Genomic DNA, 25,199 nt, shown 5'->3' with positions numbered 1-25,199 from the left:
GGACTTGATCAATATTAAGTAAAGCAAATCTTGAACAGACCTCCTTTAAAACATTTGAGACACATTTTAACTTTAAATGTAACAGCTTTAGTTTTTGAAGGAATAATTCTTAAGCTACTCTTAGTGATATCTGAAAGATAGAAAATATCAAAAGAAATGCAAGACTAGAGAAGAGCAAAGTGATCCTAAAGAGAATAGAGTATGTAAATGATAAGTCAATGACCTTTGCTTCAATTCCTGGGGGGTGGGGGGAGAAACATCATTAATAATAGCTAATTTTTATATAGCACTTTCTATGTGCTATCAGGAATTATGCTAAGCATTTTACAATTATTTCATTTGATCCTCACAACTCTGGGAGAGAAGTGCTAATATTACCAACTCCATTTTACAAATGAGGAAACTGTCAATAAAAAGTTATTATAATAAAAAAAAGGAAAAATTAGAGAAAAAGGGATAGAACTTATCGATCTTTGTTTTCAGAGAATCTAATAAATTTCTCTACTTGACCCATAAAAAAACAAATGAGGAAACTGAGGCAAATATAAGTTAAATTACTTGCCCACAGTCACATAGCTAGTAAGTGTCAGAAGTTGGATTAGAATTCAGGTCTTCTTGGCTGGAGGCCAAGCTCTCTACATATTGTATCACCATCTACTCCATTAAAGAAATTGTCACTGAGTGACTAGAAAAAGAAATGGAAAATACAGCATGGTAACATTAAGAATAGGTAATGTCAGACAAGTTAACTTTGTTTCATTTTTTGATATCGTTAATGAACTGATAAGGGAAATATTAGGTATTAATAAATGATAAATTGTACAAAATTATTCTTGTAGAAAAGATTGTTGTTGCTCAGTCATTCAGTCACATCTGACTCTTCATGATCCCAGACACTATAGCACACCAGATCTTTCTATCCTCCACTCTCTCTTTAAGTCTGTCCAAGTTCATATTCATTGTTTTCATGATACTATCCAGGTCATCTTCTATCATCCCCTTTTCTTTTTGCCTTTGGACTTTCCCATCATCAAGAGTTTTCCAATGAGTTCCATTTTTTCATAATATTGCTAAAGTATTTAAGCTTCAATTTCAGTATTTGACTTTCCTCTGAGTTAATTTAAGTATTTACTATTTGATCTCTGTTGGACAAGGTGCTCTCTAAAGCATTCAAACACATTGATTTTGTGATACTCAACTTTTCTTATAGTCAATATGCTGCTACTAGAAAAACCATGGGAGAAACTAATAACACAATTATATGAATCTGCACTTGGTTGAATGACTAGACTTAGAGTACTTGTTAATGTTTCAATGTCAACTTGGCTTTATTCATTATATAGTATTCAAATTTCCAAATGGAAATTTCTACACAACCAAGCAGGCTAAATCTCATGAACTGAAAGCTATATGAGACTAAAGTGAGCATGGAAGGTTCCGAGAAGACCCTATCATTCAGGGTAAGTGAAACCAGGGATATATCTTATTGATCTACTCTTTGTAGAGTGTCTTTCATCTTTGTAATTAGTAACTTGGATAAAGACACAGATTTCATGCTCATCAAATTGTGCAGAAGACACAAAGCTGAAATGAGATTCTTTAATACATTATAGTGGGGTCAAAATCTAAAAAGATCTCCATGAGCTTAAAAAATTGGACTGAATCTGATAAAATGAAATCCAACAGGAATTTAAAGTCTTAAATCTGGGCTCAATCAACTTCACACATAGAGGATTTAGAGGTGGTGGTGGTAGAAAATAGACAGTAGTTAGTCCAAAGAGGATTTAGGAATTTTAAGAAGTTATAAGCTCAGTATGAACCAGCTGGGTGATATAGCAGCCAAAAAAAGCTAATGTAATCTTTAGCTGCATTAAGAGACATCGTTCCCAGTAATAAGGATAATCCTTCTGTATTCTGCCCTGGTGACACCTTCTCTAAAGTATATTGAAGTTGAGAGACGATATTGATAAACAAGAACATCAAAGGTACCCAGCATGGTAAACAGGCCTCAGTCCACATTATTATATAAAGATCAGCTGCTAGGATTAGGAACGCTTAGACTAGAGAAGAAAAAGAGCATGATTAGTACCTTCAAGTTTGAAGGGCTATAGTGTAAAAGAAGATAATTGAAGCATAAATTTACAAGTGAAAATGACATGGGTGATATTGAATCCAACCTCAGCATTTTGTGGTTGAGGGAAACCAAGGCACACAGATTTTAAACGTTTGAGGTAAAAATATAAATTCAGATCTTTCTGACACAATAAATGCTCTATCCTTACTGTGTCATGTTAAACTTGTTCAATCAAGAACAATTGGTAGAAGTTGCAAAAAAAGTAAATTTTGACTTGGTTTCTGGGAAAGAACTTAATAATTAGAACTGTTTAAAAGTGGAATAGGTGCCTCAACAGCTGGTGGGTTTCCCTGCTGATATGGGGTAGACCAAATTGATACTGAGTTCCTATGTAATTTTCAATTCTCTAAACTGTGCATTACTTATTATCAGCCATTAACAAATAAAATATTAGCTTTATTTTCAATACTTAGAGGTGGTAAAATTGATGAAGAGAAGAAAAGCATATATTGTGATGTAACAAAATGTTCTTATGAACTTTCAAGGAGAAACTATATGTCTCATGATAATCTGTGGCGATCACAAATTTTAGTAGCAGTATAGTGATCACATTTCCAAATGAAAGGAGTACAGATGATTCTAAATTACCCAGTAGACTAAATTTAGTGAACTGAAACCTGGATAAGGCCAAAGTGAGAATGAAGCCTCCTGAAGAGACCTATCATTCAGGGTTTGTGGATTAGGAATTTTGGGTCTGTAATCCAAACCTCTTTTACTCCAAATACATATAAATTAACTTTTCTTTATTTTAAACAAACAATTCCTATACTCATTTTGATTTAAATATAAGAAAATATAGCTAGGAAAAATAAAAAGAGAGTGAATGTGAGAACAGACATGTCTTGAATAATGGTAACAGAGTTTGAGGATAAAGAATTAAGGAATAGAATACAGTGCAGGACACTCAAATGACTACTAGTTGCTATATTGCTAATTAAAAATAATGAACATCCATTTAGGCCGGTATCATGCTCTTGTGATGAAGAAAGCCATCTGCACCCAGAGAGAGGACTGTGGATACATACTATGTGGATCACAACATCGAATTTTCATTTTTTATTGTTGTCTGCTTGCACTTTGTTTTTCTCATTTTTTTCTTTTTGATCTGATTTTTCTTGTGCCACATGATAATTGTGGAAATATGTATAGAAGGACTGCACATATTTAACATATATTGGATTGCCTGCCTTCTAGGGGAAGGGATGGAGGGAAGAGAGGGGAAAATTTGGAACACAAGGTTTTGCAAGAGTTGAATGTCAAAAATTATCCATGCATATGTTTTGAAAATAAAAAGCTTTAATAACAAAAAAAATTAATGAACATCCCAGAGAATTCAAACTGTATTGAAACTAGACCATTATCACAGTCTGAATTGTTGAACACAATCACCATAGATAACACTGATCCAGAAAAATTTAACAGCAACATTTAGATACATGTTGTGAGACCCAAGTGTTCACAATCTCCAAAGTACAAATAACAAAAGGCTTTGAATATACAGAGATGTAGCAGAGGACATCAAAATCATGTGAGAACAGGAGTAGGGAATAAAATCCTTGTTGTCCTATCTGCTACTGATGTTGTGGTATCACTGAGCCTAGAAAAAAATGAACTTATATGCTAATACTTTTATCCAACCACCAAAAATAATTTTATACGCTTGTCTCTAGGAACATTAAGTATAAAGAAGACTCGTTTTAGGATTATTTTGCTCTGAATCCAATTGAAAAAGACAAAAACAAGTAATAATTGACATTTACATAGTGATTTAGGGTGTACAAAATTCTGTCTATGCAGTTTTACAATCCTAACACACACATGGTTGGTGCTATTGTTAACTCCATTTTCTAGATAAGGGAAGAGACTCAGAGATTTAAGTGATTTGCCAAGAGTCACATATCCACTACATCATGTTCTGGTCCTCTCTTCAGGATAGATCTAGGAATAATTTGTGTTTCCTAAAGAAGCGGTATCCTTAAGAAGTCAGAGACTGCACAGTCAGAATAAGACCATGTTTTAATGTCATTCCAAAGAATGATCTTTGTACAATTCTCATAAACACCAGAATACTAGAAGTAAAATACTTATTAACCTGAATGTAGAGAGAGGGGATGAGAGGTTTTGTCCATCCTATTATTCTTGGCTATTCATTTGTCTCCTCTTACATGTTTATTAGTTGTTTCAGTCATGTCTGACTCTTTGGGATACCATTTGAGATTTTTTTGGCAAAAATAGTAGTGTCTTACCATTTCTTTGTCTATCTTATAGATGAAGAACTGAGACAAGGTGGGCTAAGTGACTTGCCCTGAGTCACATAGCCAGAAGGGTCTGAGGCCAGATTTGAACTTAGAAAGATGAGTTTTTCTTACTTCAAGTTGGGCACTCTATCCACTGTACTACCTTGCTGCCCTCTGCTTGCTCACCTGTAGAATAACTACTATAATTTCTATATATTTGAGCAATAAGCAGAGAGCAGATTGCTTGTGACAATAATGGCATCATCAGAATTTCCCCTGCTTGGTAGTCAAACTTTGCTGTCCATATATTCTAAGTCACTTAGACTGGGCTTTAAGGGGTCTCTCTGTACTATCTTGAACCTGAAAAAATGGATTCATTAGGAATAAAAATTTTTCTGTGTATAAGTATGAAAGTATTTTTATTTTTATTTTGTTTAAAAGGCTGGATTTGTTTTTCTCCCTTCTCTCTCTTATTACTTAGAATTAAAAAAAAGTTCCCATCAAGAAACAACCCAATAATACCACCTTAGTTAGACCATTAAAAAGTAAATCACTCCTCACAAAAAATCTTCAATTATTGATGATTCTTGATATGATTCTTCTTTGCTCATTATAGTATCTAAGAAACAAAGTCTAGTACAATTAGTCATCAGGTGTCCTCGCTTTTTTAGCTAAAAAAACTTGTTCCTTATTTATAAGCTGCTCTTTCATACACAGCAATGAAGGAGAGATCTGATATCCCAAAACACGAGTGAAATTCACCAAAAGTAATTCATTTCCATGACATTTTGGTATGTACACTTCCTGTTGCAAACTATTACTAGTCATGTGGAAAAAGAAAACAATGACCTATGATTTATAGAACACTGTAGTTGTTCTTTTGAAAGATTAATGATGGTTTTTAAATTGTGTTGTTGGGTTTATTCGTTACTTCTGGCATTTGTGCTTGAGAAGACGCACAATTAATTATAGGACATTAAACACCAGAGAAATGACTCTTAGAAGTAACATGGAATTTATCCCCATTATTAAAACAAGGTTTTCTTGGGTCAATTTCCTGTGTAGGGGAAGAAAATGAAAATACTATAATGAGTGCAACTGGCCAGTTGTCTCTAGATAGGAAATGTGTATATATTCAGGACCTCAAGAGGTTAATGATTCACAATGCATAGTGAATATGGTAGGTTGGCAAAGTATGGGTGTAGAGAAACCAGGAACTCTCCCTCAGAAAGAGAACTGGATGAATAATGTTGATAGAATGAGGGGGCCTTGGGATCTAAGCCCTGTAATCCCTGTATGTGGCAAAAATAGCAGATCTTAGCTAGCTTAGAAGAGGAAGAAGAAAGGCAATACACTTTTTCTACTTCAAATAAGATTTTAGTCAGGATATGAATCACCATTTTTGCCAGTATTTATCTTCCATGAGAAAAATTGGCTAATTTCCCCCCTTTCTAATTAGGTCAAACACTGTGAATACTCTGTTTTTCATACTTAATGGTATATGATTTGCAACTATCTTGTGAAATATCTAGAGGTTTCTTGATCTTTTGTACATGGACTTTCACTGAGATAGTTTATATTTCAACATTTTAACTCAATTTCTTTAATAAAAAGATGATGAACACCAACACATTTGTTAAATTTCACCTTCAATTTCTAATTTGATATATATTATCATAATAAAAGACATTTTAGTTGCTCTCAATAAAAATAATGTCCTTCTTTTAGGTAATATACAGCTAGAGTGATAAGAGGGAAGCTAAGACTGCCCCTTTAGGGACATATATTTCCTTTCTTGTTAAGTAATTAGCAATGGGGGACAATTTTTTCTGGGTACAATAGCAAAGCAAGAGGCATGTCACGTCCTAAACATTCATATAGTTCCTGTGGGAGACAGGAAATGTTCTATGCAGGTGCAAATGTGTTCTACCAGCTAATTCCCTCGGTATTTTCATAGAACACGAATCAAGCAGATTTCCTTTAAGACAAAATTGAAAACATTTCCCCCACCCTAAACAATGGTTTGTGTAAAACCAGGCCATTTTATGTTTCCTGAAGTAGCTGAATAATAGTTAAAATTGTTTTCATACCTTTAAATCTTTTACCAATTGAAAGGCAAAATATCTTAAAGAAATGCCATGTTAATTTGAATATGGACTGCCCATTGGAATGACAACTTTTCAGAAGGAAAAAAAATGTACTGAAAAATAAAAAATATAAAAAATTATCATGTAAACTAATTTGCTGAGAACATTTATTTCAAATGCAAAATTTTATTGTTTGTTTTAAAATTACTACTGCTTTCTTCCTCTTTCTCACTTTTTTTGTTTCCCTATAAAAATTGTAATGAAAGGCCACACCCCTGGTTCAGGTTTTATGAAAAGTAAGGCCTATATTCCAAACAGTATGGTATACATCTGTATATCTTACCAAAAAAATAGGAATTGAGGCCACAGACTAGGTGAAAGTTAAAAAATAATCACTTCCACATAGAGTTTTTTAGAGAGAAGAGAAAAAACTGAGAGATAATATGAGGAATGATGGGGGTGGAGCTAAGCACTATCCTGAGCAGAACCAATCCGAAGGGATTTGATTACTGGTAGATCTTCAAGCTTAGATCAAGGTAGATTTGGGGGTATATATCTTATTTTAGTGTAAACCCTCCCATTTTTAATCTGTTTATGGAATATTCCTGCTACTTGGTTCTGAACAAATTAAAAAGATAACCATTTTACTAAATTTCTGAATTAGTTTCCATGACCAATAAGAAGTAATATTCTTCTCCATAACCCACTATAACATGATAAATGGTATTAGGTTTCATCTTTTTTTTTCGTATTATAGTTATCCATTTACAATGTAGCTAGTAGATCAAGAGCCGACCTTGGAAAGCCAAGAAGTCCTGGGTTCAAGTGTCACTTTAGACTCATAAGGCTGCTGGCTAAATGACTGTTGAAATAAGATCTATCATTTTTCCTTGTTTTTTTTTTTAATTAAAAGCATCCTATAATTGAAGTCAAAATATCCACCTACATATCCAGGATTCTGAAAGTTTTAACAACTGAACTCTTGGCAAGTTTTTCCCATTTTTTCTGGGTTCCTGTGTTTTTGCAACTGTGAAATACGGTTTAAAATGTTTGTTCTGATACTCTCATAAAATGATGGTGAAAAATACACTTTGTAAACCTTAAAATACCGTATAAATGTGAATTATCACTATCAGAAAGGGGAAATACTGCTCTTCCTACCTAGACAGGATAGTCCATCTCCTGCCTTTGCATAAGTGTCCCCTGTTCCTGCTAACAATAATTGTTCCCATGGCTATGAAAGTGGCTGAAGCAGCTGCTGTGGAATATAAAGCTTGGTCTAGTATCAAAAATGCCAGATGTCAGCCACTGAAGCCATAGCCGTTACCAGTTATCTTGATTTTTAAAATTTTTTTGTTTTGCCCTTGGACTTTGATGATTCAGGACAATAGAGTTTACAATTGTGTGCAACTCTGCCTCACTTAAATCCAATTTACATACAGGTCAAGATGAAACATTTGATGTCGCTGTTCCTCTTAAAACACAAAGATTGATCAATAACTTCTTTTAAGATTCATCTCAACCCCTAATTCTTACATCAGATCTGTTTCCTAGTACCTTCCTTTCCCAATCAAATTACTTTGTGCTAATTCTAAGTACATTTTATATTCCCTTTCATTCATAGAATCATAGATTTAGAGCTGAAAGGGACTTTAGAGGCCATCTTTTAAAACCATAATTCAACTACTTCATTTTACATGATAAATTGAAAATCTGAGGCCCAAAGTCATAAAGGCAACAAGTTACAAGGTTTGCCTTGAACCATGGTCATCTAGTTCCAGATCTAGCTTTCATTCCACTGTACCATTCTCATTCATTCTCTCTCTGTATATCTATATCTAGATATAGATATACATATATCTACATATATAGATAGATATAGATATAGATATATGCTATTTCCTTCACATAGAATCTAACTCATGGTAGGTACTTAAAAATTATTGAATGAATTAAAGATTTGCATTGGGGAAAATTATAAAATAGAACATATGAAGTTTATTACTTTGTAATTAATTAACAAGCATTTATTCAGCACTTACTATGTGCCAGATACTATGGAACTGTCTGTTGGATAAGTGAAATTGTTTGAAAGTGCTATCTTAAATTTATTATATGAAATATTCTCAAAAGTGAATATAAGGAAGTCTGCATAAAAGAAAATGAAATTATCATCAATTTTTAGACCAGTTGGGAACAGAATATGGAGTTCTGCCTCCCTAACATGCTAATCACCAAGGAACATTTTCTTATCTTTCAAATGTCATGCTACAGAAGAAAATAATTAACAAAAATGCATTAGCAGCAAAGTTAGATTATCCAGAAAGATTTGGTAGATTACCAGCATAATAAAAACAGCAGGGATTAAATTACAACAACTATGAGTCAACACATATTTTAAAAAATATTTTTAGTATTTCTGATGTTTATTTAGGGTTAAAAACCATCTGTATGCTTTATAATAATCATAATCATAATCATAGTTAACATTTATATATGCTATAAGTTTCTTAAAATACTTTCCAAGTATCATTTCATTTTATCCTCACAACAATCCTGGGAGGTGGGTATTAGTATTTTCTTGAATTTTACAGATGAATAAACTGAGGCAGAGATTAAATGGCTTCACCAGGGTCACCTAGCTAGCAAGTGTCTGAGGCTATATGGGAACTCAATTCTTCCTGACTCCAGAGTTATCAGTTTATCTACTGTGCCACCTAAACACCAGTCATTTTATACTAGTAAAATGTACCAGTGCAAGAGCTCCTATGGTGTGAAGGAGGGTTTTGAAGTCAGAAAGACTAGTTTTTTAATCTCACTTGTGATCTTTCCTGACACAGGGATGCTAAGTAAGTTCTCTAAGGCTATAACTAGATAATTGATCTATATTGACACAGGGAGTTTTCTTACTAGGAATTCTCTATAGGAGGACGACGAATGCATTTATATAGGATCTACTGTGTGCTCACTGTTTTTAAAAAATACGACTCATTTGACCCTCCGGAATAACCTTTTGAAGTAGAAGAAACTGTGACTTGTGAGGTAGGTAACTCAGGGTCACACAGCCAATAAGAGTATGAGGTTGGATTTGAACTACAGGCTCAGCAATCTACTCACTGAACCATCTACCCACCAACAGCAAAGAAATTGCAGGTCTGAACAAAGATAGAAAACATTCAGAACTGTTGAAATTAAAAATGATTTATTTTATTTGAATAAGATGGGAAGTACTTAAATATTTCTTTAACATTTTTTTTTACATATTTTGGGTTATATCTGTGTGATAGAAACATCAAAAACTTTAATGAAAAAAAGATATTTTTTCACATACATCCACATAGTCTAGTTAAGAAAGCTTTTTTTTTTTTTGGTTGATTTTTCAGTCATGTCCAAATCTTTTAGACCTCATATGGGATTTTCTTGGCAGAAATACTACAATGGTTTGCAATCTTCTTCCCTAGCTCTTTTATAGACAAGGAAACTGAAGCAAACATGATTAAATGACTTGCCAGGGTCATATAGGTAGGAAATATCTGAAGCCAGATTGGTACTCATCAGGATGAATCTTCCTGACTTTAAGATGGACCTTCTATCCACTATACTACTTAGTTGCCTCCACCATACTATAGGTATGTGTGTATACACATATATATGTGTGTGTATATATATATATATATATATATATATATATATATGTAGATACAGATATGTGTATATATACATATATGTGTATATATGTATGTATATATATATATAGTACTAGGTACTATAAAATAAAACTAATATTGTAGGCAGTCTTATGAATAGAGCATTTTTCATATCTAACCCAACTCCCATCATTCCCCTCTCACAGTCTTCTTAATTTAGGAGCAACAGAACGTGCTGATTCTTCTTTATACAATCCCTTCAGGAAAGCTTCAAACAAAGAAGTGATAAGTCACCATAGGATCATATCCAAATATGTAAAAAACTTAGATAAAGTCTCTGCAAGTGTAAAGCTACAGAGGAGGTCTGTGCAGGGTCAGTTTAAAAAAGTAATCTCTGATAATGAATAATGTCTATCAACCAGGCAGAACCAGGAGTAGACATTTCAGGCAACACTTGGAGTTTACCCCCACATCTTCACCTCTCCCTGCTGTTCTTCTTTAGCTGCCCCACTTTTTCTGCCCTTGCCTCTCCCTCTCCTCTCCAGTGTTGAAAGCTTTGAATCTTTGCTATAACATTTATAATTTGACATGTAACAAAAGAAATGACTTTGTATCATGGAGAATGGATTTTTTTGATATTAAATATTTTTATTTATAAAACATAATATGAAAAATGGCCTCTTTTAACCTACTTTGTAAAGTAGCATCCTAAGTGACAGCCCACCATGGTGATACCTAGTTATAACCCTCAAACTCAAGGAGGACCCCATAGATAATTCAAGCATTTTGCAGCCTCTAACTTTGAAAGAAGAAAAAAAAGAGATTTAAAAAATATATATGTACATATATATGTGTGCTGTGTGTGTGTGTGTACGTGTGTGCACACGTACACACACACACACAGCACACATACACATACAATAGCCTCTTAAATGTCAGGTTTAGGATGAGACAGGACCTTTAAAAAAATCACCAAGTCATTTATTCGTTTTATATGTAAAGAAACTCAGAGAAACTAACTAACTTGTCCAAGCTCATGAAAGAAGCTAAAGAAATAGAATTTAAGCTTATTTTCTTATTCCAAATCCAAAGTTAGTTTTTTCCTACCACCTAATATACTTATATGGCTTTGAAAAGAGAATATTTTACCTCATTCTTTGCTTAGGAAATTGTCTTGAAAAGAGAACCTAATGTAGTAGAAATCTAGAAGCTAATGAACAAGAAATACAAGAGCTCCTTTGTATTTTGTGTGGCACCAAAAGTGGCTTATAAAAAATTGGTGGACCTTGTGCATATTTTTTATAAAAATCTAACATTCCATCATTGAGTACTGTTGATTCCTCTTCTATGGTAATGTTTTTTCCTTCCAATTCTTCCTTTTAAAAATGAATGTGTCTGTTATATCCCTTTATCAATTAGTCAACAAATATTTATTGAATTTTAGAGTTGGAAAAGACTTAAGGAAAGCAGCTGGTCCAGTTCCCAGCTTTCAGGTAGGTAAGGTTATTATCTGCTCTCATTTTTTACCACAAGACTTTTCTGGAAACCACATCATAAAGTGGATGATGAAGTAGACTATCTTTTCTTATAGGACTGATGTTTTGATTGGGAGTATTTCCTGACCAAGAACTTTGAATCACATAAATCTTAGATATAATCAAAGATAGATAATAGCTAGATTATATTCATACATATTAAATATATACATATATGTATATATAACTTTAAGATTTGGAAACCTTTTTGCAGATATTATTTCATTTTATCTTTACAACAATCATTGAAAGCAGATGCTATAATTATCCCTATTTTACAGATGAAGAAACTGAGGCAGACAGAAGTAAAATGACTCACATAAAGCTAATAAGCTTCTGAGACAATTTGAACTTATATCTCCCTGACAAAAGGTCTAGTGCTCTATTCATAATGCCATTAGCTAATTATATCACCAAAGTTACATGCATGCAGATATACATATAACACACAAACATATATTCATAAATACATGTATATACATGCATGTGCATATGTAGGTTCATATGAACAACTATCACCAACTATAATAATTTAAAATAGTAAATTTGTATCCCAAGTTCTATTAAATCAGCGACAAATATACTAGATACAAGGAATTATAATATACTATCATATAAATTTTTATTTCTTGCTTGAACTTGTGAGTTTTTTGGATTAGACCTGATTATTGTGAGAAGGTCCCGATGAGGACCTTCTTCTACCAATCAGACAAGTACCTTATTTTAAATTGATAGTTTTAGAGAGTTTTCTATATATTTTGAGCTCCATTTCACTGATAAGGTCCAGAATTAGCCAATATGTGGCCACACACGTGCTGGAGACATTTCAGGCAAGATTTGGAGTTTACTCACACATCTTCACCTCTCCCTGCTGTTCTCCTTTAGCTCTTGGAGACATGATCAAAGTTACAGAGCCAATATAGTGCCAAGGGAGGATTTGAACTCAGGTCTGACTCCAAAGCCAGTGCTCTATATCCATTAATCCAGTGTACATCCAAGAAATATATCAGAATTGTCTATTTTCATAAAGATTTTATAAAAGGAAGAGGCTATTTCTAAGGATCCTTTGAACTCTACTGGTCTATAATCTATTACATCTATTATATCATCTAAAATTTTAGGTAAATAATGAATACAACAAATGACTCATCAAAAAACAAGTAAACGGATACAAGTGACTCACCCAAACATCTCCCTGATAATATTTCCTTTACTTTCTTATAATGTGGACCTTGAATCTCCTCTTGAGGAAGTTTACTCTTTCTACTAGATCAGAAGCCCTTAGCCTCAGGTTTGTGAATTTTTAATATGTACATATATGTAGTTTATGTGTGTATGTGTATATATATATACACATACATACATATATATATATAGAAAGAATTCATATGAAATTTTCAAGTATATATTATCTAAATATATAGAGATAATCTGTATATTTCTAGATAGCTATATATTTATTTCTAGTTATATATAATCTCTATCTCTATCTATATATATTTATTTTTGCCAAGGCAATTGGGGTTAAGTGACTTGCTCAGGGTCACACAGCTAAGAAGTGTTAAGTGTCTAAAATCAGATTAAAACTCAGGTCCTCCTGACTTCAGGACTGGTGCTCCATCTACTGCGCCACCTAGCTGCCCCAATCTATATGTACTTGAAAACTATATGAACCATAAATAATATTAGAACTATATATAATACATGTACAGATGTACATAAATAAATCATATATACTTGAGAACTCTACATACTATTGAGGACTATAAATATACAAGTTATATATAATTGAGAACTATATGCCGATACAACTGGTTTGCTTTATGAACCTATATATTTTATTTTATAAATTTAAAAACATTATTCTGAATTTTCATAGGCTTTAACAGACTGCCAAAAAGGTATCACAACACAAAAATGATTAAGAATCCTTGGAATGGGCTATACTGCTTCTGAGCAAGTATCTACTATAAGGAAGACACTGTATTAGGTATTGTGGAAGACAGGATATTATCTCTCTTTAAGAAGATTACTCTTTAGTTGTGAAGTCAGGGACAACAAGTTTAAAGGATTTTCATGTGTTAATTGTGGAACAAATTTTTCTATTCCTAGCTACAAATAAAAAGATAACCAGTAACAAAAGGCAGGGTATGTTGTCTTCTTGTCATCTCAAATCTCTATTCAAATAACACCGCCCCCCCCAAATGTGCAAGGCTTGCATTCCTATTTTGACAGCAACAAAATCCAGCATAATCTCTCAAAGCAACAACCAATTTCCTTTTTTTGGGGTAGGAGTAGCATCCTTAAAAATACCCTGAAATTCAGACCAAACAACCTGATTCTGAGAAGTAATATATTAGCCTAATAAGCTTAATAATTAATGCATTAACTTAATAAGTATTAGGGTATTCTTATCCCACACTTTTGGGGAGTGTCCCTCCTTTGGCATTTTCTCACAAAAATCATGTACAAAAAAAGTTGGACTAAATTGAAAAAGAACACTTCTCACTAGAATACATTTTTTATTGAATGAGTTTGAGTGGGAGTATAAAAGCAGGTAGTTTGTGATTCAACAGCTTGGATTTCTGTTGTTGCTGAGAAACATTGCAGCTGTTCATACACCAGATTCCTTTTTTCAGAATGTTAACTTTTTCCCCTTGTCCTTCTAGGACTATGTGTTTAAAAGAACAAATGTCTAACCTTAGAATGACACTAGTGATAGCATGTAAAACAATATCATTCTTTAGCAATGGACCTACTACATGAAACTGGAAGCCATGGCTATGCTATTAATTTTTTTTAAAGCCCCTATTATGGAGTGCTTAATAAAAAATAATTTCTACATTCCAGGAATTTACCTTTACTTTTGCAAACAGTTGCTAGTACTGACAAACCTTGCAAGTGGATGTTTCTGAAAATCCATAGAGTCCAGGAAAAATGGAGGAAAAAATCGATCTATATGATGCAAAAAGTTATAGGAAACATGGCTGGTTTAAAGAGTAAGATGGTCAAGAAATGGGTGATAAAAGTACAAAAACAAACCACTTCAAAAGTAAGAAAAGACTACTGCCCAAAGCTAAAATGGGAGGATTATAATTAAGATTAAAATGAAATATTTTCAAAATTCAACAAGATTATTTTGGAATGGGTCGTTTTAACTTTTAATGAAGACTAAAAGATCAAACTTTTGTTTGGCCATAACAAGTTTGATCAATCATGTTAATTCAGAACTAATTCCATATTAATTGTTCAATAATTTCAAACTACATAAATGAGTTGGAAATAAAGCGTGGCTTTCTTAATAGCTAGCTTGTATATAGGGTTTTAAGGTATGCAAAGTGCTTTCCTAATATTATCACATTTTAATAATGAGCCAGATTTATTATTTCAGGCAAAAAGCATTTCAAATGCTATTTAAAAAGAGGTGAAGAATATATGTTTTTAAAGATACAGACAGAAAAAAAATCTAGTCCAACCTACTCTTTGCATAGATGAAAAGAATGAAACATGATAGATGAAATGATTTGTCCAAGATCACAGAACTAAGATGGAGCTCAAATACAGGTCTATCCTATACAGGACCGCAGTCTATTAAATCCAAGGATAATTTCATTATACTATGATACCTCCACTATCTTTGTATAAATTCTGCAAGGTAATTTTATGCCACTGCCAAATAATATTATTTTGAAATCTAGGGACTACTGTTCTTTTTATGCACAGTACTATATTTGGCAATCAGTACCATCCTCAATCACTTATAACTAGCCTTAAAAATCAAACTTAGTCCAACCCAAGAACAAAAGAAAACCCAGAAAAAAATATATGGTGTTAATCCTTGATCCTGACTGTCTTCTGGTTTCAACAAAATCCATATATACAATATGGGCTTAATCTTATAAAAAAGAAAAACATTGTAGTTAATTAGCTGATACCATCAATGTATCTAAGATGAAAAAAGCTACAAAGATATTACCCCATTAAGCTACAATCATAATAATGAAGTTTTATCTCTATTTATTTTTCCTTGACTATTGAAAGTAAATGTAATGTTTATATACATAAAAGTAACCTTTCTATTACCAAAGAAGAAAATTATATGTAACTCATTTTTAAAGGTATTATACATATAGGGAACCTCAAAATCTTTGTTTTCTTTTCTTTATTTCTCCACAGCAAATCCACCACTAAATCTTTTTGCTTCTCACTTCCATACATATCTCAAATCTGTCCCTTTCTGCCATTCATTAGCTCCATGGCCGTAGGGAAGACAGGAAACCTCTCTGGGTCTCAAGTTTCATCACTTGCAAAAATGAGTGGTTTGGACCAGATCCCAAGTATACAACTTTAAAACTCTTGAAACAAATGTCTGGGGATCCAGAATGGTTGACATTGTTAGTGGAAAAAAAAGTATTTTCTATTTTATTGACCACACAGTAAATAGTAGGTCTAATCACTCTATTAGTAGGGTGATTAGTGAGGGCTAATCATCAACCTGCCATTGTTATTACATAATTGATTGCTAGCCAAAAGACCTGGATCAATGAATAAATGTTTATTCAAGCTATTATAATAAATCATATGATTAAATTTATTCCACCCACACAGTTCTGATCATGTAAATTTCTCATCACATGGCCTGCTAATGAAAAAGTTAGGTGCCTCTGTACCAGATGATTTTTATCCCTAATTTAAAATTCTCTCTCTCTCATGATTCTCTGATTCCATTCCCATTGCAATTATTCTAATTCACTGTTCCCATCAGCTCATACCTCAATTATTACTAGATTCTTCTAACTCATGTATATGATTTAGGCCTCATTATATTCAGTCCATTTTTGCAGTGTTCTGAAAACACCACTTTTGTTATGTCCCTTCTATACTAACAAATCTTCAATAGCTAACTATTACCTATAGGAAAAGTACAAACTTCTCAATTTAGCATTCAAAAGTCTATGAAATATGGTTCCAACATGTAAGAAGACTAGGAATTATCCCATATATGGAACAGTTGAAGAAACTGTGGGTGTTTAATCTGGAGAAAATCAGACTCGGGGAGGATATAATAACACTCTTCAACTATACGAAGGGCTGTCATGTAAAAGGCTTAGCTGTGTATGGCTCAGGAATTATGAGCTACCATGAGTTATGTGACAATTCATTGTTGTTATTAAGTTTGGCTTCAATATTAATGAATCAGGTACCATGTTACCTAAGGAGGGGGAAGATGGCTTGGGTCAGAAATAGTGGGAAGTGGGAATGGGCCCTGAATAATTTGTACTAACCTGGGTAAGATGGGGAGACATAATCTTAAAGGAAAAAAAAAGAGAAAAATCTCTAACATCTTTTCAAACCCAAATTCTGCAACACATTTACAAGCTTATCCTTTTTAAACCCACTATTGGAACAGCAAGTAGTTGTGATATAAGGGAAAGAAAACTAGATGTGCCAAGAAGGCCTCCAAGGTCCCTTCCAATTATAACAATATGTGAAATAAGCTTGAATCCCTCCTCACCCGTGTCCAATATTGACAACGTATTCACCTAGTGCGTTTTTTAAGAACTACTATATGAATATATATGAAAGTATGTGCCTATTATATATAATCTATATAAAGCAAATCATAGAACTTAAAATGATGTATTAACTATCCCGCCTATTAAGTACATGAATAGTCCGGCCAAGCTTTTTGTTGTCCCTTTGTTAAGTTAAAAAAATATAGACAATAAAAATATAAGTGGTGACTTTTTTTTTGATACAAGCATGACTTGCATCTTCTCATATGATTAACTCATAACATATCTGAATAAAAAATAAATAATAGCCTTAGCTACTTATCTCAGAAACAAAATTTGGAATAACTTTCCATAATTAGATATGAATTACTATAAGAAGAGGTAATGAAGGTTTTCCAAAGACTGAAATGAGTTTTGAGAAAAGTAGCAATTCATGTTGCAGGATAGCTTTAGGAAATTGACAGAATTCAGTTATTTTTGGACTACACAGCAAAGAAACATAAAAATTTATCTCAACCATATCATTGTAGCTCAATACTATCACAAAATTTAAACTTGGTTCATTTTATTTGTCTGTTCAGAATCACTACTAGCTGAAGAAGATCACGTATAAGATAAAAAGCTGAGGTGTGCTGATAAATATTTGGCACCTGCCTGGGCTGGGAAGTAGTACGCATGGCTCACTTTTATGTATAATCTGCATTATTAATCTTTTCTCCTTCACTTTCAAGTCTATAAACCAATAAAAAATTAAATCAAGTCTTGTTTTGTAGCATTTATATAGTTTCTAAGGTGTAAATGCTCATACTGAAAATAAAAGCATGAGTTCTTATGAGCTGATAGGAGCAGGCTCTAAAAAATTCCTGCTGAATTCAAAAAGGGTCCGGCTTCTCCAATAAGTTTAACTTAAAGTTATTTAGTAGATTGGCTGCTGACATCTGAGATACAACTGTCCTGTGTGACTTAGCTCTGTTCATCACAAAGTTATTAATCCTTTTGTAGCCTAACCATAACAAATCACCTATTAGGGTAGTAAGCCATCCTCAATCAATATTGCATGCTTAACTATTAATTCTTTTGAACATTATGTATATAGGTAAATTTCTCTTCCATTGGAGTCATCGTATTCTACCAAATTAATAGAAACCTGGAAGTAGACACATATTTAAAAGAATGTAGAGAAATAAAGTTAATGGATGAATAAATCCTGGCATATGCTTATCCATGTTTTAAGTTCGGAGATGAGTACTTCTACACACTCCACCGTTATTCCAGATAGCAAATTTGAAACATACTTTACCACATATGCGATTGACTCACAAGTCAAAAATGGTTTTTTTAAAAATCCATGGAAAAACCCACAGCCTAAAAGACCTCTCTGAATCTTGATCTTAGTTGATGGGTTGGACCTCTAACATCTCTGTGGTACAGCTGTGGAATGATCTCACTTTTCATTTATTGGCATGAGTATGGGCTGCTTTTCTGCCTACTGAAGGATAAATGTATTACACAGAGCTACCATGAGCTATAGTAAGGGGGCCAGTTCACAAGCATTCCAGGATAGATATGCCATGGTCATTTCTTGTGCTAAATTGGAGGGTGGGAAGATAAGTGGTTTCTTGGTCATCAACTGCAGTTTCTATCTTTTAAAATCAATGAGTTTCTTGCATAGCTCTGTCATAACTGGCCCAGGTTTAATTTCATCAAAGAAAAAGCATTATTGTTGATAAAACTTTTCTTTGGTTTACTATGTTTGAATTCACAGATAACAACTATCCTAGCGATTACAAGCTTAACAATATTGGAAAACAGATGTTGTTGTTGAAATGCCTTACCTTTATTTAAATATTCCATATGCTTCTAAAAAGTTCATTGTTCAAATTAAAGTGAACATGTATGTTCTTCTTTATTTTCAAGTTGGCTCCCACATTAGATAGTGAGCATCTTGGGATGACAGATTTTGTTTGTTTCTTCAATGTTTAGGCCAGTGCCTGGGACATAGCAGGTACTTAAAAAATGCTTTTTGATTATCTCTGGAAACAGTCCATTCTATTTGATTATAAGGACAACTAGTTTATAAATTCTAGGCAAACTTGTATAAATTGATGCCTTAAAAGAATATTCAAATAATACTTTTTTGGAACAGTGGATAGAATGCTGGAATTGAAGCAGGAAGACCTGGGGTTCAAATTTTGTCTCTGACACTTTTTAGGTAAGATATATTGATTAAGTACTATATGCTGCCCCCAGGCCTTACTACAGAATTCCAAAAAAAGCATTGTTGCTTAGGTAATTAAGAATAAGAAGTCTCCTGACCACTGGGAAATCACAGATCCATTCCATTTTCTAGCACATGTCAAAAATTTGGGGCCAATTTGGATGATTTAATGGAAGGAGGTTCCAGGTACCCAGAATATCACAGATACTTTCCATCTTTGAGTGCATATAAAATATTTGAACCAGTCCTGTGAAGACTAGAAAAGTATCACCTGCCAAAATTTCATATACATTTACATCTCTTTAATTAGCAGAAACTTGACATAGCAGTTTGATTTTCCTTTAGTTTTTTTTTTCTTTTTTTGGATAATCCTGTCTGAAATTTCACAATTATCTGAGGAACACAGTTGCTCAATTATTGAAGGAAGCCAAGAACCCAGTTTCTATGATAATGAATGTTTATGCTCATATATCCACATAACTAGCCACCCTGAACTTAGAAACAGATTAGAAAACTAATTTCTTTTTTTAAAAAATGACATGCGGACTTCTGATTTTTCTTGTGCTTTCTATACAACTTAGCTTTGACTCAGAAATAATATTTGTTACATATTCTGTAACTGTAACTTTTCACATTTTATACCAGGACTGCTTCCTCTGTTTCTCATCAGACAGTTATTTTTAAAATGTGATATGAGAATCTTGTGAATGTAGAGTTGCTTCCCTCTTCCCTGTTAAATCATTTACTTTTCATAATAGATTTATTCAACCTGTGTCCATCTGTTTTTATTATTTGAATTTTCCATCCCACCTGTTTCCATTTTTAACATGAGATTTAATAGTGCAATGATAACATGAACTTCTCAGGTGTTCTAAGATTGGAAGGTGGGGTGCCTATTCTGACATAAGATTCAAGTTGTAGTGTTAAGTAACAGGAAAGAGATTATTCCAGCCTTCATGATCAAGTTTAATTAGCTCCCAAAATTCTTAAATGACTTACTCTTTCTTGATTCTAAGACCCTATCACTGAAGGCTTAACTACTTGTCAGAAGTGCCAAAGAAGAAATTTGTGCTGCAGGCAATTAAGTGACCTTAAGTCTCTTCTATAAACTCTGAAAAAAGGGACAGATCCTGGACCAACTGTATCAGGAGTTATTTGAGAAGTATTTAAATTTCTAGATGCACACATTGAAGTTTCTATTTATCTCCCTGAAGTCATGATGATTTGACAAATGAATATCATAGTGGATTATTTGTTTATTCTGTTGTGCTCAGTTCTAGCAATAGATGGGTAGGACTTGAGACTGACAGGGCCACGCATAAACACTTGCTTTTAATTTATTTGGTCTGAAGATCCCTAATAATTGCTCTTTGGAGTTCTGTTTTGTAAATTTCAATTTCCTCTAAGATGGTTATGTTTTTTTTCCATCTATGTTAAGTCTCTTTTCCCAGTGGGATCTTTCTTTCTCTATTTAGTCATGCTGCGTGTAGAGACCCAAATTCCATACAGCCTGGGAGCTCTGACTCATCCTCAGAAAGTTTGGTTGCTCCAGGGACTTCTACTAACACTGAAAATGAGGAGAAAAAAATAACCAATGAAGTACCTCCTTCCTGAATTCTACCGTGCTAGTGCTCTACCTAGCAACTAATCTTATCAAAAGCCAAATAAGGGAGGAAAGCATTTTATCCTCTCCTGTAAATAACTTTGAGATAAATGGCTTTACCTTCTCTTTAATTTATATAGAATTCAATAGCTTTAATTTTGATTACCGTGAATTGCTTTTTTAAAAATATTCCATACTTTGCCCTACCAGAAAAATCTTTAAAAGCTTCCAAACAATATTTCTCTTTTTCTTGCATGCCAAGGGAGTTAAGTCTAATATGCTCATTTTCCTCACATGTACGGAAGAAAATGTTTCTCTTTTAAAATATGTTATTCATAAACATGAAGAGTTGCTGAAATCTCACTCCTCCTACTTTGTATTATGTGTAACAAGTCCTGGATGACTTGAAATGGTTTTATTTTAATCAGGTTTGCAGTCATAGGATTTTGTGGGGCAGTGTCTTTAGATTCTAATATCTTGAACCCAGAGATCTTTTTGGCCTTCTTGGATCCAGAAAAGTGAGCTCTTTGGCAAAGATGAGTAATGTCAATGATTTCTCAATCCAAAGGGTCCCCACAATGCATTCCTCTGACCATATTTTCTTAAAATGATTAATGGTTGCAATAATAGTAATTTTAAAATGTTGACCATCAAGTCAGATAAAACTTTTGACAGATCACACTGGTTTTAAACTAATATTCTATGTGTACTTGCAAAAGGATTCGTTTTGGTTCATATGATCCTAGAGCAAATTGACCTAAGGAATCATAAATGAAAATACTGATAGAAGCAAACTAGCTGGCTCCCCACTAACAGCCAAGACTCCAAGCTAATTAGAGTTTTGCACATTTAAGTTCTTTTTACATAGAAACCTCGTTCTGCTAAATTAAAAACTCATTCAAAGTTTGGCATTTCACTTGCATGCTAACTCCTCCTTCTTGGTGCAAAGCATTTTCATCCATTCTAATATTTTCAAGAGAAACATTTTAAGACATAATTCGTGGTGCTGTCAATTTTCTGTTTGTATTCCACAAACCTATAAGTGCTCCAAGAGTGTCTCGTGGTTAGGTCAATATCATTCAGTAGAGCTCTCCAAGGCATCAGAGTGAGTGCAGACAGCATTGCCTTAGCTAGAAGGAGGCTGCCTATCAGAATCTCGCTAGTTAGGAAGACTGGGAAGAAGTAGACTTAAATGGAAGTTACAGGGTTAGGGTTGGGCTGAAATCACCTGGCAAAGAAACTTTATTTCCCCACTGGAGAGAAAATTTCATTATTTTGCCTTTTCCTTGAGCTTTCAGCAGACTATTCCTATCAGTCTCTAAACCAAGTGAGAAGGTGGGGACATGATACCTGGGCCAGTGCCCTCATCCGTCAGTTCGATGCTGAAGGAGGGTCCTGACAGCAACTCACACACAGAGGTCCTGGCCGCTTCGGGTCCCCTATCCCCTCCCTCCACTCTTTGCCCAAAGACTTTATCCTTGTCTTCCCTCTGGTCCAATCCAGCGCTTACCTTGACCACATCGTCATTGAGATGCTTGGGGTCTCGGTTGACCAGGTCGATCTCCTTGACGTGCGTATCGTATATTTGTTTCTCGTTCATTTCGTCGGCCATGGTCTTATTGTTGGGCTTGTAGATGTTTCCCTGTTCCCGGACTGGAGCCGAGTAGAGAAGCCCCTAGGGAAGGGTAATAGTAGGGACAGGGAGGGGGGTGGGAAGGAAATTTTAAAAAAACACACAGGGAGAGAACAGAACAAGCCAAAAGTCAGTTTGAGGTTGGGAAAGATCTCAAACTTAAGGAAGAGAGAATTATTCTTTTTAAAGGCGGCAGCAGCAGCTGCTGCAGCAAGAGCTGCGACTTGCTCAGGGGAAACTAAACTTCACCGGGAGCCTGGCTTTTTAAAAGGATAGAAAAGACTTCACCACACCCCTCGGTACCAGGCAGAGAAGTCAGACTCCCACTCTGCCGCCAGGGGTCATCTGCAAACACGGGCCAGAAATCCAGCTCCCTAATCTCTCCAACTGCCCCCCCTCCCCCATTTTCCTCCCCCGCTTTCACTGAATTCAGCACTCTGGGTTCGGCTCCAAAGACTCCAGCAGCCTTGGGCTCAGCCCTCGCTCTCGGATTTGGTCCCAGCCCCACTTTAGGGTTCCTCACCTTACTTGAATTTCCTTACCTGCTTCTATCATCTCCCCCTCTTCCCCAGTCAGTCACACCTGTAGCTTACTAGCCTAAAGTTGACTTTCTCCAAAAGAGCAGCGAGTTACTTATCTACCTATCCTTCCCAATCCTAGATTCCCAACAGACGATATACCTGCGGCCCTTCCTCTCGGATCTCATCTTAGTGCTTCCTCTACTTCTCTCTGAAGTAGTTCTCAAGCTAAAAGTTAGCTGTCACTGCCTTCCCCCGCCCACTCTGTGGACCCTAATGAGTTCCTCTCATCCTCACCTCAGAGAATTCACCCAGTTTGTAGATAGAGCCCCATCTCAGGCTCTCCCGCCCCACGTCTCACCTGTCTTGCCTAAATTCCAATCGCTGCGCCCCCAGTTAGCAACATTGTCCACCCCCGCCCCCTTCTGCTTGCTCTTGGAGGCGCTGCAGCCACAGACTGTGGGGAAAAATTGTTCTCCATAAATACAAGTGGGTATTGTGGCGTGGGTGCCTAGGGAGGGTGACCTGGGGGGAATCTCCACTTCGGAAACTCCATACTAAAGGAGTTTTTGAGAGGGATCAAGGACTTGGGGAAGAGCAAACATTGCGTGCGCCGACGCCCCAGTTAAGCTTTTCCAGACGCCCAGGCTTGGGTATGTGCTTGCCCAGGGCTGTGGGGTAAGGGAGTTACAGCCACCGCTACCCCTCCCTGCCCACCACGTTCTACCAACATCTCCAGCCACTTAAGCCTCCCGCCCCAGAGCGATCAGCTGGGCAGCTGGTTCGTTGTTTGCCGAGTAAAGGGAGAGGGGTGTGAGAGGGAAAAAAATCCTCCCAGGAGGATCTCTGTTTCAGCAGACGCAAAGTCGGGGAACCCCCAAAACTATCCCTTCCACGTCTCCCCCTCACTCTCCCTTCCAAACGCTTGGTGGCTCTACGGGTAATTTCCCTAAGAAAGCAACCCTCTCCCGGCAAACAACAAGCATACCAAACATCCAGTTTCCGTGCTACCCTCTCCCTGCCCCCGATTTCTCCCCAACGCTCCCCCGGCGCCAGCTCCTTAGCTGGCTAAGTGAGAAGAGCAGTCAGAGGTCAAGGGGGAAATGGGTAAAAGAAAAGAGGTTGGAGTGCTCCCAGGAGCTGGTGGAGATTGCCGAAGTAGACGCTGCGAGGGAGGGAGATAGGGCAGGAGAGCACCTCGTGCCCAGAGGGTGGGGGCTTTAAGAAATCCTACCTCAGAGTCTATGTATTTGCCACTAGACATTCTGCCTTGGGTTTGTCGGAGGTTCTGGTGGAGTTTTCCCTGGGTTATAATTTAAGGGAGCTGAGGAAGGAAGATCCTGTATTGTGGGAAGGGAAAAAAAAAAGGAAAGAAAAAAAATCCCGGTGGGGGTGAGGGGGTGGGGTGGGGTAGGGTAGGGTAGGGTAGGATAGGGAGGGGAGGTAGCTGTGAGTGATCGAACTGGCGGAACGCCAGGGGTTTGTTCTGCTTGCTTTTGGCCAGGATGACAGCAGCGCTGGGTCTAGGCACATCCCCAAAGACTGGGAGCAGCGGGGAGGGCCCGAAGAGGGCGGGGGGAGAAGGAGCGAGCGAGAGAGCTTTTTTACCCACGTTCTACTGAGGCAGATATTTTAAACCTGGGGCAACATTTTCCCAGCCGTGCAGCCGTCAGGGCAATCCAAGAGAGCCCGCTCGAAAAACAAGAATATTTTCTTGGTGCATCACACCAGCGGGAGGGTGTGAAGTGGAACAGTTTAGTGTAGGGATTCCCAGGCGTGAAGAGCACCTCCAGCCAGTCAGAACTCCCTGTGTCCTTGACCGTTTCTCAGGATCAAGATGCGAATTCCCCCCTCCCCCACCCCAGCCCCTCCTCCCCCAGGAAAAGGCGTTGTTCCACAGCTTCACAGGGGAAAGGTGGTGAAGAATGGGTGGAAAATTTTAGTTACATCTCTTTAAACTGAAGCGAAGGATCGGGGTGTTAGAGAGAGAGTGTGGGCTTTCGGTGACACTCGTTTACATATATTTAGCCTAGTATGGAAACAGGGATCGCTGTACTTTGTAGAGTGAACC

The 25,199-nt window shown here is 35.7% G+C and overlaps 1 protein-coding gene across 5 annotated transcripts in view; it reads right to left on the bottom strand.

Moving 5' to 3' along the window:
* Positions 1-24,948, bottom strand: part of CAV1 (caveolin 1) — a 42,297-nt gene extending 17,349 nt beyond the window's left edge. The window contains exons 1-3 of one of the 5 annotated variants that reach the window (XM_003771541.4): positions 24,741-24,948; positions 24,363-24,468; positions 22,488-22,652 (exon numbers count right to left, since the gene is read on the bottom strand). In XM_003771541.4, the coding sequence (XP_003771589.1) occupies positions 22,488-22,652; positions 24,363-24,392 (195 nt within the window). In that variant the 5' untranslated portion in view covers positions 24,393-24,468; positions 24,741-24,948. Of the gene's footprint in view, positions 1-22,487; positions 22,653-23,489; positions 23,571-24,116; positions 24,137-24,362; positions 24,469-24,740 lie in introns of those variants that run through there. The other 4 variants (XM_012550989.3, XM_023504827.2, XM_031938858.1 and 1 more) reach the window with 4 other exon arrangements.
* Between the last annotated feature and the right edge of the window lie 251 nt (positions 24,949-25,199).

This window comes from Sarcophilus harrisii, chromosome 5 (genome assembly GCF_902635505.1).
Source record: "Sarcophilus harrisii chromosome 5, mSarHar1.11, whole genome shotgun sequence".
Taxonomy (NCBI): domain Eukaryota; kingdom Metazoa; phylum Chordata; class Mammalia; order Dasyuromorphia; family Dasyuridae; genus Sarcophilus; species Sarcophilus harrisii.
This window is presented reverse-complemented; position numbering and strand designations above follow the sequence as displayed.